This window comes from Papilio xuthus, unplaced genomic scaffold (assembly GCF_000836235.2).
Source record: "Papilio xuthus unplaced genomic scaffold, Pxut_1.1 DF827777.1, whole genome shotgun sequence".
NCBI classification, from domain to species: Eukaryota; Metazoa; Arthropoda; class Insecta; order Lepidoptera; family Papilionidae; genus Papilio; species Papilio xuthus.
The window spans coordinates 7,262,726-7,280,265 of record NW_013530872.1 but is presented as its reverse complement, the minus strand read 5'-3'; the positions used below and the strand labels follow the sequence as shown (position 1 = coordinate 7,280,265).

General features: G+C 34.5%; 1 protein-coding gene across 7 annotated transcripts in view; it reads right to left on the bottom strand.

The window, feature by feature from the left end:
- shep (RNA binding motif single stranded interacting protein alan shepard) overlaps positions 1 to 17,540 on the bottom strand; it is a 115,185-nt gene that overhangs the window by 31,652 nt on the left and 65,993 nt on the right. For 6 of the 7 annotated variants that reach the window (XM_013309232.1, XM_013309229.1, XM_013309230.1 and 3 more), the window contains exon 2: positions 11,386 to 11,445. The exons of the other annotated variant lie outside the window; for it this stretch is intronic. In XM_013309232.1, the coding sequence (XP_013164686.1) occupies positions 11,386 to 11,445 (60 nt within the window). The remainder of the gene's footprint in view (positions 1 to 11,385; positions 11,446 to 17,540) is intronic. 7 annotated transcript variants of the gene reach the window in all.

Below are 17,540 nucleotides of genomic sequence, written 5' to 3'. Positions count from 1 at the left end.
TTCACATATCTATTGTTTAGTAGATAACATTTTAGATTCGATTACTGCTACTTTAAATATCTAGGATCTCATTTTAAAACTTTTTAATGATTAGAATTAGGAAGATTTAATAACTATAATATTTGGTTAGAGACCTACGCTTTGATGAAAACTATGTCCATGGAACTTGAACTAAATTGAGATCGGGCTATTAAGGTTAATAGACTTGACAGGTTAACTCGTGGTAATCTAGATATTGCCTCAAAGATGAGCAAATAAGTTCAACATATTTTGTAATAATTTAAACAATCATATCTGCTTTTTAATTTATTGTAGCACTATCGTTAAATGGTTAAATAAACAATTCATTAGTGTAGATAGTTTATATAAAATACACTAAGGGACACCCTTAGTTGCTATTTAACGACTTTGAGTTTGGTTAGCATCATCAGAAATCCGGGAAGGAAATTAACATCTTGGCTGAAAAATCTGCGCCAATGGTACAACAAAATTACGTATTTTACATTTCGAGCTATTATGTCCAGAGTTTAAGTTGCCACGATGTTCCCCAACCTTCGTTACTAGATGGTACCAAAAGAAGAAAAGCATAATTAATTAAATGTTAGCTTATTTTTTTTAATTAAAAGCATTTTTCTTTTTAAAAATATATATTTAATGTTAATCCCGTTTACCGTTTCTGATTGGAGCAGTATTTGTTGAACAAATATAAGCGGATTTGAGCGACGGCGACGAGTTTAAATTATGTGTTATTGGAAATGAATGGCGGGGGGTCCGTTTGGGCGAGCGAACACACGACATATTGCTGTATGTACATATTTGTATTGATGCGAAAGTAAGTTTGTTTTAAGCAAATGCGATACGAGACCAACATACAAAATGATTCTATATGTAGATAAATAATATAGATAAGATGAAAGTATCGCTTGAAAAGAAGAAATTTTTTGTTCCTATACTATAAAAGGAGTTAAGAAAGACATAATTTCATTACATTTACTTAGGACACGTAAAATTAACATTCATAGTTTACATAAATAACTAAAATTAATTTAAATTTTTTAAAATCGTTTAGTTGAGAGTCTGTTGCGAGATTTTACATTTCGATAACAACCTGTAGGGGTAAATCAGACTAGACGGGGGTTTAGGGCGCGGGTGGTGGGGTGGCGGGGGGGAAGGGCCCTTGATTGATGACGTGGGGGTGCATTATGCAGCCGCCATTGTCCAAACACTCGCCAGTCGCCACGCAACTGGACGCATACGACCAATGGTCACTCACTGCAACGCGTTTCTCCAATAGACTTTATAAAATATACAAGATAACTTATTTCACGACAGATCATGTCTATAAGAGCAGTTTATTCAACTTTTAATAGCTGTGTTTGTCTACCTTCACTATTTATATCTTTTTAAATCCCCAGTCTAGTCGCCGTAGAACTTAAAAGTGTCAGACACGACTCAATAGGATAGGTATTTTTAAATGGTTTGAAATGTTTTCATGTTATCTTTATTCATACGAGACAGTGCGTTCTTGTATTGACTGGTTTTGCAATTGAAACACCATGTAGATAAATTGTCGTCGATTTATTGATTAATCATTGTGTCATTCGATCGTCAGTCGTCGGAGGGAACTGGTCGCGACATTATTCAATTAAAATTCTTTTTTTGTAATGCAATTGAGACGTTATTGAATTTAAAACCGGATTTCCAATTATCACCCGCGTTAATAGCATTGCTGTTCAATCGATAATACCAAATTAAACGGCATTGTTTCACGTGTGCCGTTCTACGAATAAAATTATTTAGTATGACATTCCATTTATGCAAAATTTATAATTATACATTGAATTTAAACAAACTGAGATTGATTCGGTTTAATATAGATGTTTAAAAACAAAGAATTAAACATTTCATGAACCATATTAGACCCATCATACTTATTCATTCTTTCGCACTAATATTATAACTGTGAATGTTTAGATGGATGGATGTTTGTTTGATTGTCCAGACCGGCTCAACAGATCTTGATGATATTTGGCACAATTGTAGAATATAGTCTGGAAAAACACACAGACTACTATTTTTTTTTAATTCGCGCGGTCGGAGTCGCGGGCGACAGCTAGTTAAATAAACCAAGACCTGATATTTGAGGTCTAATTGATATTAGCTAATTTACCAAGACTTTCAAATTATTAAAATTATTTACGTTTGTTATGGACGTGTGTACACACACAATTTTACCAACAAGAAAGTAATTTATCAAAACAAATGTACGCATGATTGAAACAACAAACGTTTGTCAAACAAAAGAGATGCAATTATCGGTCCTTGAAAACAAAAGCGACGAACAAATAGGAACAAATGAACTGTAAGATGTATTTCTCTGGAGACCGAAGTAACGTCACCAAACAGCTCGGAAAATAACTACGTACCCCCAGGCGGGCTCACTCAATCAGCTACGATTCAGGATTTCGAAGTTCGTTTACGGAACCGGGATAAGCGGAGGCAAATAAGGCAAAACGAGTGCTTGTTTTAATCGTTTTTTGCGCTACATTACATCGCGCCTCCAGCAGTGCTGACTTTCGCATAGTAGTTAACATATGCTGGGTTTAAAATTAAATATAAAATATATAAACAGTTATGCAAGATCTTAGTACTTTATTTTATAATCTTCGTTCTTATTAATCTTACTAATATTATAAACGTGTATGCTTGGATGGATAAATGGATGTTTGTTTGAAGATATCTCCAGAGCGGCTGCACTGATCTCGCTGACATTTGGCATCGGTGTAGAACATAGTTCGGAAGAACACATAGGTTATTAATTTTGTTATTTTTTTTCATTTCGCACGGTCTGGAGTCGCGGGCGAACGCTAGTTAACCTTTAGAGCCAAATAATAACCTAATACTTTCATGTAAATAATATCATGATAAACTACAAATTTTAAAACAATCAAACATCAACAATTCTTTGATTTTAAAAGAAAATCTCATGCAAATATTAATATTTTAATTAAATATTTAAGTAAACAGCCAATGCTGTATGGAAAATTAAAAAAAATATTAAAATACTGGCCGTTTAGAGTGCAATAAAAAACAATATTCAAAACAGACCCAGCCGCGATCATATATTAAGATGAATTTAAATACAGAACAATGGATTTGAATTGCAAATTGTGAAACCGACATTCCAATCATACGGGTATTTAGATCGCAATACGCCATTCCTTCCCGAATACGATGACACGGTTCCAATTAGACCCGGCGATAGCGAATATTAAACTACAGAATCTATTAATATCGATTAAAATCGATTTATTGATCAGTTTACACAGTTAGGTTAAAACTGTTCAAGTTTACTTGGTCAATATTACCCATGGTTGGGTTTCGGGAACCGTTGATTTTTTAATGCATTTAATAGAATATTTAATTCTTAATCCGTTTTATGCATCAAAATGTTTATTTAAGAACCACTCAAATAATTCATTTTCATGTCTGGTAGTACTTAAGACTTTTAGATTCGAAACATTAAAATAAAAACCTTCTGATAAAAAAAACTTAAGAGATAATATTATAAAAATTTCAATATACAGAAACATTAAGCCCGCAATATAAGTTATCCATTTATCTCCCAACATAGTTTAAAGCTGTAAGTCAACTTTAATCTCATTGGTGCAATCTGAGCAGATGTTATTTGAATTATGGGAGCGAGCAGTTGCGGAATCATTTACCGCAACATTGTAAGTTAACTCGGTAACTAAAGAACTATCATATTATTTCAAAATAGCGTTTTATTAGCCTTAATAAATGTAAAATTAAACCTTTGTATTTACAAAGAAACTGCAACATAATTTTGATAATGGAAAAGTCTCGTACAAAAATATTTTTCCGTCATTGTCCTCGAACTTGGTTGTTCCACGGTTCCACAGTTTCTAGACAGAATTCGTATAAGTGCTGAATTTATTTATATAATCTGCTTAAACACAGCAATAATTTATCCAATCAAGACACAGCCAAAACAGTAAGAAAGTGTTGGCACTTCAGCAAATATAAATGTTACCACACACATTTTTCTCAAAGAAATATCGCTGTATATTTGGTAGAATTTTCGTCTAGACAGACTTATAGTACATTAAATACTGTGGAAGTTTCTTTCGGGCATAAGTATATTGTATATTATTTCTGCGCCAGTTAATAAATCAAGAACACTTCAGGACTTTTCTGTTTATTTTTTTCTTTATATGAACGCGTTTACAAAGATTATGCAAATTTAAAGTTTCTTTTAATTCTTGTTAAATGATGAACATAAGATCTGTAACTTCTTGATAATTATACTTTAAACGTTTTTTTTATTTCATAAGGTGGCAAACGAGCGAGCGGCCACCTGAAATCGCTGAAATAGCGAAGTGACCGTTGCCTATAGACATACGCAATTGCATAAGCGTTGCCTACGTTTAATCGACGGAGGAGAGGATGCACAGAAAGAAAATATTTTTCCCTTCCATGCATCTTCTCATCCGGAAAGTCCACTTCCACTTCCCATCTTTTCCTTAGAAGAAAAAGAGTGGGAAGAGAAAGAGGAGTAAATTAGGACTCCAAGACGCACACTCATCAGACGCCTGTCTTTTGTGTGGTGATGTAAATAAATACTATTCTGGAAATAAACGCAAATAGAATCGTATACTTTTATCGTTTTATTTTAGGTTATTTCAGACAGACTGACCTGTATAGTAAAATCATTCAATTATTTGCATATCGCTTTAAATACTCGTTTTATTCTGTCGCAGACTAGACTATTTTAACTATTGAGTTCATTAGCTTCAAAAAGAGAGATCACATTTCGAGTGTATGACGTGCATTGCGAGAAGGTTTAGCTAAAGATGAAATGAAGTAACATAATATTATCGTCAATAAAATGCTACAACACGAAGTTGTTTTTTAATATTGCATTAGCATTGTTTTGTGAACATTTTAATGACGTCTGTTAACTATAATAGATGACATAATAAAACAAACACGTATAAATTTTAAGTGAATTATCTACACAAAAAGATATTTTGTCGGTACGAATGTGTATTTTCAATGCATGTGCATATCAAACGTGTAAGTCAATAACAAAAGACAGCAGGTGTCATTGAAAAGGCAGCATTAGACACACGGTACAGCCATTTAGGTTGCAAATATTTATGCAATTTTCCTTCGCCGTGACTTCGATACGTGGAACATGTGCGACGAATGTGTTCAAAGACAATACACGCTACTTAGTAAAGGTATAGTATTGTAAGTTTTTTTTTATATTATAAAGTGTCAAGCGAACAAGCGGCCACCTGAATTCGCCGAAATGGCAAAGCGACCGTTGGCCATAGACATCCACAATTGTAAATGCGTTGCCTACCTTTAATCGACTGAGGAGTCGCACAGTAAGAGAAGTATATCGTTAACAGATAATATTTGCAAAATTTCAAATCATCCTTTGAAAATAAATTAAATTAAAAAAGTAAGCGACTGACTAAACGTTTAAGAACATTAATACATTTTTTGAATTGCTAGCTTCTTAAATAGTTTAATATTTAGTTATTAAAAGTGTTTGTTAATAAGGAAACAATCAAGTTTATGTTTGAACATACACGATTGTTACCCGGATGTGGTTAAATCATCATGAAATTACTAAAGAAGCGAAGCGGTGACTTCTGCGAAATAACTGCGCGCTGTAATAGGAAGTGTACATTACGGTAATCAAACAAGCCAGTCTAGACAGTTTAAATTAAACATAACAAAGGAATTTGATTTAATATAGAAAAAACAGATTATCACTTTTTATTCCTTGTCTGGAAATTTGTTTTATAATTAGCTTTTTTTAACAATATATTGTTTGAAAAACAAAGAAATAAGTTTCCAATTAATAAATGTCTGAACTCGATTTTAAAAAAATAGACGGGATTTCGTAGTTTCTCTTTTCCGTTTTAATCTTTTAACCCTAGACCGAGGCTAGACATTTAAAAGTGTGTGCGAAACCTACAATTCGCTAAGCCATTGAACCCTTAAGGAAGGTGACTAGACAGGAGGGTTCAAAGCTTGAGTTGTCTACTAAATAATATCCTAAGATCGACTAAAAGGCATTTAGTCACTCGACAAAGCCTTAACATAATTTTAGGTCTTTCGTTTGCAATACCTACCGCCGCAGGCCGCAGACTGAAATCTGAACTGTTGCAGACGAAATGCATTAATATGTAATTGTATGAGGTATTGTGTTGCAGTTGGGCCCAGTTTGGGCGGGAGCGGCCTCGGCGCGGTCGTCGCCCCCGCCCCCGCTCCCGCCCCTATAAATACATCGACACAAGACAAATGCATTCCGCATTAAACATATTTTTAACCTATAACATTTAAGGAGTAATGAACGACACTGATTCATCTTTACGCCTCACAGATTAAAAAGGTTAAGTTCAGCCTTTCCATACTTCCGACACTTTTCCACAATTTATCTTTAATTTGGGAAGTTTAATTTCATATGTAATTATGACAAAATGTTAAATTAAGAACAGTTTAATTTCAGTACAGCAAAGACAAACGAAGCACATGTTAAATCAAATTTGGTTTACAATGGATAAAAAATCATATTCCACATTTTACGATATCTTTCCGTTCAAAATGTTTCCAATGAATTATTTGTTATCTTTATAAAAGACCCTTGTGCCTACTAATGATACAATAGACCGAGTGGAGAGCGATCCGCGATACCTTATTGAGTCCAAGCACGCTTCCATCTAAATCAATCCAATTAATTAAGCGTTCGAGTTTAAAAGGAAAAATAAGCCGGAGAAAGGAAAACAATTAATTCATCCATTTCCCGCAATTAACAAGGGACTGACACGAATTACTGAAGCATCTGTGGGCAATCAGTGCCGGCCTACGCCGCGGCCCCGGAAGTCGCGCTCCCTCGCCCCCCGCCGGCCGCAATCGTCTTGCGCCATTGCTTCGACATCTTTTGTTGTCTTCCAAATTCAAACAGTAAATAAAAAATCGCGAATCTCTTATTTTGCGTCGCCTTTCTTGTAATATTTATAAGCGTAAATATAAAGTAAAACAGGCCATATAATACCCTATATTTTGATTTGACGTCGCGAATAAGAGTACTCTTCTGCCCGACTTCAAGGTAATCTTTTTTTTTCAAGTTTTCGATTTTTACAAATCGGTACTTAGTAGGCTGAGGAATTGTTACATACATACATACCGCCAAATTATAAATGATCGCAACGCTTAAAACTCACTAATTTTGTAGTCTGATATTTTAAAGAACACATTTTTATCATAGATTTTTTTCTAAAATTACTACGTATTTTTACTACATTGCAGTCGTAAATTTTTTATAGTGCCATCGAGTGTTATGCCTCCGTGAACATATTTCCATTTAAGATCGATTCTTATTACGCTAGTCAATTAACTACATTAGGTTAATATACCCTAACGGTCACCTTTTACCCGAACATTAGTTCGCGATATCATCATGACTATGCGTTTAAGCAGCGATGGCGAGAGATAGAAGCTTATTTTGGCCTAAAAGTCTTTGTAAGCGTTCAATAGATAGGCTTTCAAAGTTGGAATTTTCAACGTGACTGTACAATAAAAAGAAGCGCTCAATTTAAAAGAAATCTACTTAGTACAGTCGTGGACATCATACATATAGCTCAAATTTAGACCTTATATCTATGAAGAGTTTGTCTTGATATTATTGCAGTTGACTGTATGCCCTGTATTGAGGAAAGTGAAGTACCGCGAAACCGTTTTGTCGTCAAACGTGGGTACAAACAATTGTTTAATTGTCACAGGAATTCCAAGCACTATAGTTGGTAAAAGAATATTTAATCATCCTTTATACCTTATGCCATATTACAAGGTTGTGAAGAACTTTTAAAATAATTGTAGTAATTTACAAGTAGCACCCTATATATAGTAAAATAAGAATCGTATACCGATTACATAAATGTAAATACAGAAAATGTTCTATTCATTCTATTTTAAATTATTCTGTAAGTTATGTATAACTTTAAATTGTTTTAATTTGATAAAATAGCGTATGAAATTATACAATGTATTCTGATTTCGCAATATTAATAATTGAATGCAAAATAAATATTAAACAGTAAACAAAAAACCAGAGAGATAATCGAAAATCAGCGCAGATGTTGCGTACAGCAAACCGACAATGTTGGGATAAATCGAGCGATGGTTTGTGTCGGACAATTTGTTTAATTTTCAACAGCGCGGCACGAATATGTACTTTATGCACGTATGTATACTGAAATATGGTTAAAACTGTAAATACATGATGGATATGCAGTATCTACACAAATATAATATATATGCAAATAATAAGTTGATGATGAGTTAACAGTGGTAGAGTCCGCTTTAACATCTTCGCACGAATTGGCCCGGCTCGTCCGGTGAAATACCACGACCACACAGAAGACAGGCGTGAAGTGGAAGTAATTCCGCGTTTCGTCTGACGAGTGTGCGTCCCGGAGGCCTTATTTAGTCCAAAAGGATGGGAAGTGGAAGTGGATTTTCCGGATGAGAGGATGCATGGAAATGTTTTCTTTCTGTGCATCCTTGCCTCCGTTGATGAAAGGTAGGCAACGCATATGCAATTGCGTATGTCTATGGGCAACGGTCACTTCGCTATTTCGGCGATTTCAGGTGACCGCTCGCTCGTTTGCCACCTTATAATATAAAAAAAATGTTTTCGATGATAACAAGAGGGAAATATTTTTCGATGTGTAATGCTTTTTAATTATGACCGATATTAACTAGTTAGTTGTTAGTGAGGTTATAATCAATTTTACTTGTTTTTTCAATTTAAAAATTTAATTACAATTCTAAGCTTACTTTTGTTTTTTTTGTGTTTTAAAAATTGTATCCTGAAATTCCTTAGTAAAGAGTAACAAAAACATTATTTTAGTACGACACTGAATACATTATTTATGTTACTAAAAACAGCTACGTGAATTTTGTATTTATTTGTGAAGTGTTATTGAAAGATTTATGATCGCCGGCTGTTGGGAGATTATTTCTTGCGAATTCGCAGCGAGCGGTGTCATTTCGTCTGAATATTCATTAAAGGCAGTGTTAATACCCTATCTGCTTAGTCAGCATTCGTACTCGCATTTTCGAATACTACGATTATCCAAGAAATAAAATATTTTTGCTTCAAAAACATAACATAACTGTAATAGAAATCGTTTCATAAAATTTTTATTTTTATAGCTTTCGCACGCGACTCCATCCGCGCTGAATTAAAAAAAAATTAATTAGTAGCCTATGTGTTCTTCCAGACTACGTTCTACATCTATGCCAAATTTAAGCCAAATCTATGTAGCCGTTCTGGAGATACCTTCAAACATCCATCCATCCATCTATAATAAACACTCGCAATAACATTAGTAAGAATAAGATTAGTAAGATAACCGTTTAATTCTCGTCACAATGGTTTGCCGGTGTATACATATATTTTTAATATATGTTAGTACTTTTAAGTTAACCTTAAGACCCTTAAGAATTAAAGTCTAGAAAATAAAGTTTGTTATAAGTACAACAGTATTGTAATTTCCATACACTGATTGCTACGCTCCATTTCAAACAAACTTATGCTAATGTAACTGCATGCTCATATATTATCATAAACCTTTGCAGTTAATAGCCAATATTAACATACTCAGACTAGCAGTTTATGCCAGACACCAGAAATGAATTTCAGCATAACTAGTTATAAGAAAAATACTACTACTAGCTGTCGCACCGAACTGCGTCCGCGTGGGATGAGATTAAAAAAAACTTAATTAGTTCCCGGCAATTATTCGAATTTATCTCACCTTTTAAACCTTTCCTAGACCTCCATGAACATTTCACGACCAAGATAAAATCCGTCCAACCGTTCTAGACTTTTAGCGAGACTGACGAACCGCAATTGATTTTAATATATAGACTATTTACATATATCCGTTATATATTTACAGATACATTATAGAGTAGTTACGAGCAATAAAGGAACAAAAAACAAACACCGCATTAACTTTGAAACGTCGGGATTAGTTCACAGTGCGGCTGTATAGCTAGCGCTTAAACAAAACTTAAATCGTCTGGCTAAGGCCGGAAGAAAACTGTGGCGGAAACCGCAGTCCGTTTTAAGTAAAATATTAAGAGCTCTTGGATTTGTTCCTGTACTACCGCTTTAATATTTGAAGAGGCGGTGGAGGTAACGTCCGCTTCTTAATTGAGAAGTGATGCTTCGAGAAACGCTAAGGGCAGTTCGAAAATATTAAATCGTTCCGCGGCTCGTCTCTCTGTCGGACTAAACGTTTATTGCGAGGTCCAATGTTAACGTCCATAAATTTAACGCTTACAATGGAGCTATAAAATGCTGCTATAATTCTATATCCCGTTGTTTTTACGGATTTGGAAGAAATATTTTTATTGCAATTGTTCAAGTTGAGGCGCGATATTGCTTTTTGTGAACCTAGTGTTGTGTGTTCGGTGGGCGTGAGTTCTACAGTCCAATGCTTCTAATTTCCGCGCGGATGCCGGCACAATCATCTGACGCAATTAATATGTCTGGATCCGCTTCGGACCCCTTTTCGGCACCATTAAAATAAAAGCTACAGCACTGGAAGGGTTTCAATTTACAAATGCGTTGTTTTGTTTATCATTTCCTCGTATACAGTGCTATCTGCACAATTTTTTTGAATTTGTCATCGGATTATCTATTATACAATGTAAAAGAAAAAAGAAGACTTTTATAAAAAAAAATCTATATTTAATTCCATAACACTTCTTTTTCTTTAGTTAAGCATAGTGTACATATAAAACCACTAGAATTCAAGTCTACGAGATAAAACTGAGTAAGGCAGTTCATTTTCACTTCTCTACAACAGTACTGTAGCGTGAGCACATACAATCTGTATAAAACAAATAGCATCATGAATACAATGTAACGTAACGTTTGAATAAGTAAATTGTGTACGAGGCCGACACAACGCGTAAGTAGATTGAAGCCGAACAGTTAGTTTGATGAAAAGACAGAATACGTACCGCTGTTCATTACGCCCCTTGCAATATAAGACATCGTAAATCTTTACGCGGGAGACGCGCTAAGGAAGGCGCCAAAACGATGAGATTGGCGGGAAAACGTCACGGAATAATCACGTTATTAAAGATTATCGCACCTCACACAATTATAACTGAGTTAATTAACGGAGAATAATTGTAGTGTTTAATGTTATAGCGATAAAAAGCAGTTATTTTTAATAAATAGCGTTAACTTTATAACAGATTTAGGTTATTTGGATAAAATGATTCTTAACTTTTGTCTATGAGAAAATTAAAAAAAAATGAACATACCCAATACGTCGCTTTACTCGTTGTTTGTTCGATGATCCGATGTTGCCTCTCGGTACGTACCTGTAAAAGATAAATAGAAATATACCATATGTATTTTAACATATTAATTTTAATTTATTTTTTAATCGATGCCAAACACTGTCGATAAAACATATTTATAATAATAATTTCTCTAATATTTATTTTTGTGTTTTAAATTGTTTTAACTATAACAATGAATATAATTTTTAAAAATATGACACCTCATAATCTTTTCCTATTTGTTTTTTTTTTGTAATAAAATTAATTATATAATTTCCAAATTTCAATTGTATACAATCTGACACAAAAATTATGTTCCGAATTACGAATTTATCACAATCATCAAGTTTTATAAATGTAAGGAAGTAAAATAATTTTTCATACAACCAAAATGGATTTACAAATTGTTCTTGCCCCCTCGTTACAAAAAACCCGTGCAATCTCTCGTTTAATCTTTGAGCAATTAGCATATTTAAAAGTTTGTAAGCATGCTTGCAATTTTGTAATAAACCATTTAGTTATGTTAATGATAAAGGATTAAATAATAATTAATATATACAATACAATACACGAATTTTGTCGACATTTTTTAATTTAAACAAATGTTTGTGTTATAATTTTAGATTGCATGGTTTTCCAATGTTTGTTGGTATTGTTAGCGATGGGGCGGCGGCGGGTCGCGGGGCGCACGGAACATTACGTTTTATTGGTCTGGTCATTGGCCATTTCAAAACATGATTTATGTTCAAACTATAAACTTTATTTAATGTTAACTGTTTTACAACTTTATTCATGTCCAAGAGAATTCGCTTAGCATTTATATTACAGTCGACTTTATAGGATACGATTTCCAGTCGATTAAAAATTATGTTTTTCAAGAAACTTAATTATATGTACTGGTCAGATCAATTTTTAAAGATCGCTATCAGTCTACGTTGGCTAACAGACACTTAGATGCTCATTTTTTGAATTTGCTTTTGAATCCTCGCATAAACTTAGCGATTAAACTGTTATATTTTTATTATAATTACCAACCTATTATAGAACTGTTTCTAAACCTTAAACATTACTCAGAAATAAGCATTGAATTACATACCTTGGAATATTTCTATATATTGACGGCTTACGTATTAGGTGAGCATTAAAATTTTATATTTAACACTCTTAATAAATATGCAACGGTGAAAATCAATCTAAAAATAGCACCGTTTGGAAAGTGTGTGCCTAACGGTCGTCTATGTTTGCTTTGAACACTCGCCGGCCGCCCAAATACATATTAATATTTCCCCAATTATGAATCTTGCACAGTTATACCAACACTCATTATTGTAATTTAATCTCACCGCCTGCTAATTAGTGCTGTTTCTGCTATTGTAATTGTAGAAAAAAATAAATTAAATGCATATACGGTTGCAGTTAGATAAAGTTAAACTCATTGTTAAGTGATTTAAACGTTTTAGTCATGAACACACCTAGTATCTATTTTTAACTAGCAATTTTCTCTTAATATTATAGTAGTATAAAATCACGTCATGATTTTGATGTGTAGTTGATCATTTTATAATCTAAACAATGTTTTTGTTACTATGTTGGTAATTGATGATCATATGTCCAAGGCTCATTAATCTTACATTACTCAGTAGTACAGCTTAGTAAGCTAATGCCAGTTTCACACCAGGGCAGAATAGTAAGAAGGAGTAGTAAACAGTACTGTTCTGTCTTGGCGACAGTAGCAGTACTGCACGGTCCAAAGGTTCTATCCTCGTGTGAAACTGGCAAATGTGATGCGCGCTCACATAGCTAAGCGATGACAATACTGCGTACTTAATGTCTCAATCGTAATCGTGACCGCATACTGTTCGCATAAGGACACCTCGCCTTCGACTCGCACCTTTCAAGAACTCACAAAGCGTGTATGCTAATATCGTATTTGCAATTAAAATCGACACCCACCAAGGGACGCTATTGTCCCACGTACTGAAATGAGAACCAACAAATATTTTAATATCAACCACTAGAGATTTGTCAATTTTTCTAAACATATTTATCTCTGATGAGACACGCCTAGGAGATGAACTTAATTTTTCAAATCAAATCAAAATAAATACGCTATTAAAATAGAGTGGTGATCCATTATCGTGAATATTCAAATCTCGCTTTGATCTTCAGCGATATAATGTCGATATATCAAGTTGAGTTTGAATAGTGAAAGGTCGATAAAATTTATTTCCGGAACGGAATCGACTCGCTCGCCGAATTCCGAACGAATCAGAATTGAATAGTATGATTATGAAAACACTCCGCCGGGAAACTTTTCCTCCGCGACTGATACTAATTGAACGAATTTTCAAAGTAAAAGTTGAACAAGCGGCAATCTTTCCGACATGGAAAGTTAGGGAGGATTTGAGAGGAGGGCCGAGCGGCGAACATCACTAGAAGAATGTAATAAGGCGCAGGTGGCGCGACTTCTTTATTGGATTTCGCACGTTCCAAGTCGACGTGTTTGATGGCCAGAGGATTCTTGCCGAACTCTTTCGACGCCTATTTATTCACGGCGAAAACGATCCCAAATCTGGAGTCAGAAGCTTCTTTTAAGAGGAAATACTAACTTTATGGGTTTTACAACTTACAAGATATCAAGCAACTATGTACCAACAACACTCAGAATATTTTTATTAGTTTATTTTTACCCTAAACTGTAAAATTGTAGACATGCGTTATAACTACTGCTGCAATGCAGCTGAAACTTGGCACTACGTGATGTAGGATCGTGATCTTAATGTGTTTACACGTAATAAAAAAATAACTGTAATATCAAGTCTGCATTAAGGCTATAAATCACCAATAACCAATTCCAGACGGTCGTTAATAAGAAGGACAAACGATTTCACAAGCGACGGTATTAAAAAACGCACCGTTTCAGTGTCACGAGGTCAGACCGAAATGTTTCTTAGTGAAACGGCGAGACACGGCTGAAAGGAAAAGTATAGGCCGCGGCGGCGGCGGCGGCGAACGTGCAACGCGCTCGTGTCATTGACACATGCAAATCCGAACGACGTTTCGGCGTACGGTCATCGAACCCTCCATTCAATGACTGTCGAAAGTTATCCGCGTACGCCTGCGGGCCGTACGCCTGTAGCCTCCGTGGAGGCCGCGCATTAGCACGCGAATCTCGTATTTACAATCGCCCACGATCCACGCCAACTTACCTTGCGTCTTAGACGCTTTGCGAATTGTTTATGTGTGCGTCATTAGTTTCATATGGCATTGTTTAATTGTGAACGGAATTAACATTTAACTCTTTAACATAAGGACGATTATTCCTTGTAGTAAAGACAGACGCGACAGTTGCACGAGGTGCGTCTGGCCATTGTATTATTAGCATTGCGAATTTCGTCAAACATCCTATGCTAGACGCCTTTAGCAAATACAAATGGACAGTATGCAAATATCTCTTGTCTGTCGATATGGTATTCACAGATATAACAGATTGTACGGTTTTGGAATAAATAAGACAATTTCAACCCCAGCTTTTCCCTATGTCCTGTTAAAGCTAGCAACATTTATTTGGTTATTCCTACAAATGTTTTTTAACTCTTCTTGAATCTATTATTTAAAAGCGTAGTCATTTCTATTTAGATAACTGCAAAACAATGCCTTTATAAAATCCAACAATAATAATTTAAATAAATATGTAAATAATATGATAACGGGTTATATATTTTACGAGTATACACATGTGACGCGAACAATTTTTCAAGGTTGAATATACATAAATGTAAAAGTGTTTGTGTTATTTACACTGAAAAATTCACATAATCGGTTGTAAGTCCACAAAATTTGATATTCATCTTTCTTATTATATTAAGGGCGCTAATTAAACATTTGTCATTTTAAATTAGAAATATTTTCTTCGGCTACATGTCAATCTTGAAAAAACGCTTTGTAACCTCTTCAAATACCGAAATATTTGTTGACCAGCTTGTCTTTATGTCTCTTATTATCTTTAAAAAGTCAGAATCTTACTTCTTACTAATATTATAAATGCTAAATCTTAAATGGATGGAAGGATGTTTAAAGGTATCTCCAGAACGGCTAAACGGTAGTCTGGAACTACACATAGGCTACTAATTAAGTATTTTTTAGTTCGGCGCGGACGGAGTCGCGAGCGACACCTAGTAATGTTATATTTTTGTACTGATGTTAAAGTATAGGAGACTAATAGTTAACTTATAAATTTTCTAAACAGATTTAGATTAGTACAATGAACTATTACGTACGTATCAATAGATAGTTCCTTGTTTGATAGCGCAAGCGAGAGAGAGATGGTAATTTTTCGCAGCCGGATGCCGCGTTACTTTCAACTGCGCGGAATGCGGACAGTGACCAGTGACCAGCCTCCGAAGTCGCCGCGCCCTCGTCTCGTCTCGCCCGAGTCTACACTCTGTACTCAACATTTACTACGTAAATTCAACTAGACTTTTGTAAACATACTGAGATAGCCGAGAGTTTTTACTACCGTAGGTAATAACTATACAAGGAATGTAGTAAAAAAATGTCTGGTCTAGACGATTACGTGCGCGAGCGGAATTTGAGAGTATGGTTATTGAAATTAACGTTGGTTACAACTTTATCTGAAGCTAGCTAAATTAAAAAAATCACACAAAGGCATCGGGGTCGACCACCTACCCGCTGGTCCGATCAAGTGCAGGCTATATTGGGGCTTAATATCAGGACTGCTTTGAGACAAGCCGAAGACAGGACGGCGTGGAGGCAGCTAGTCGAAGCATCCGTAAAGGCATATCAAGACGAGCACGACCTTCAGTATTGAAGTATGCGAAGAAGAAGAAGCAAAGGCTTCAAAGAGTAAGCGTATCTGCGTTCCTGTTTCGGGAACATAATCATATTTATCTTTACTCTCCAAAAAACCTTTCTTAAATCGGTTCTATATTAATTTTAGGTTTACGATTAATACGAAATCATAATGGTTTATTGTTTCTCAGAAACACTGCTGTATTCGTGTAGTATCCTATAATTATGTGTAATTTAAAACTTAAACCTTCATTTTATTTTGTAATTCGCACGCAAAATATTCTCATCAAAATTTAAGTTTTTTTTTTCAATAATTTAATTGCCGATACTGCGGCTAGAAGTATAATATAACTTGTCAAGATTATGTGTAAATTATATTTGCTACTAAACTTAGTCAACTAGTATAGCCATGATTTTTACAATATTTTCCTTCATTTTTACCGTGTGCTAGATAAATATACTCAGTGTTTGCTTTTAACCATCGTTATCACGTGCCACCTGCATATTGCAAACTGTATACTGACGTCATCTCAACTATAGAATGTTGCCTTTGGAGATAACGAGAATTTGCTTACATTTTAGTCAGACTTTTCCTTTCAATTAAGGTCATTTTCAAAAAACAAGAGAAATAACTCAGAATAAATTGAAATCCAATAATAATTAATTGCAAAAACTAGCTGTCGCCCGACTCAGTCCGTGCGGAATTAAAAAAAAAAGTAGCCAATGTATACTTCCAGTCTATGTTCTACATCTATGCCAAATTCTGATCAAGCCGTTCCAGAGATTTCAAACATCCATCTAAACATTCGCAAATGCGAATTTATAAACATATCATTCATAAGATGAAGCATTCCCATGACTAAGTATGGATGGATTGTATAAAAGAGGATATGCGTAAGCAGAGGTTGAATTCAGATATGACAGCTGATAGAGATATATGGAGGAGTACATACTGTGCCGACCCTCCGTAGGGATAAGGGCAGGTTGATGATGATAAAAGCATTACCATCACTGCTGGTCAAGTGGAATACTTACGATACGCATAGAATGAATTGTAAATATATTTCTTGATTGGTACTTTTAAACGCGTATTTATATTTATTATTGACAATTGTTTTCGATATCATTTTATTAATATGTCAAATGAAATTTATTCTCGCCATATGGCATTGTTATCGCTTTATTTATTCATTAAATTGTATTCCTGAATATATAACTTATCGTATACAATTTCAAATTCCAACTCGCATCTTAATAAACGTCTTTTACAATATAACTATACAGTTGATATAAATTTCAGAAGGTATTATACGATAGTAATA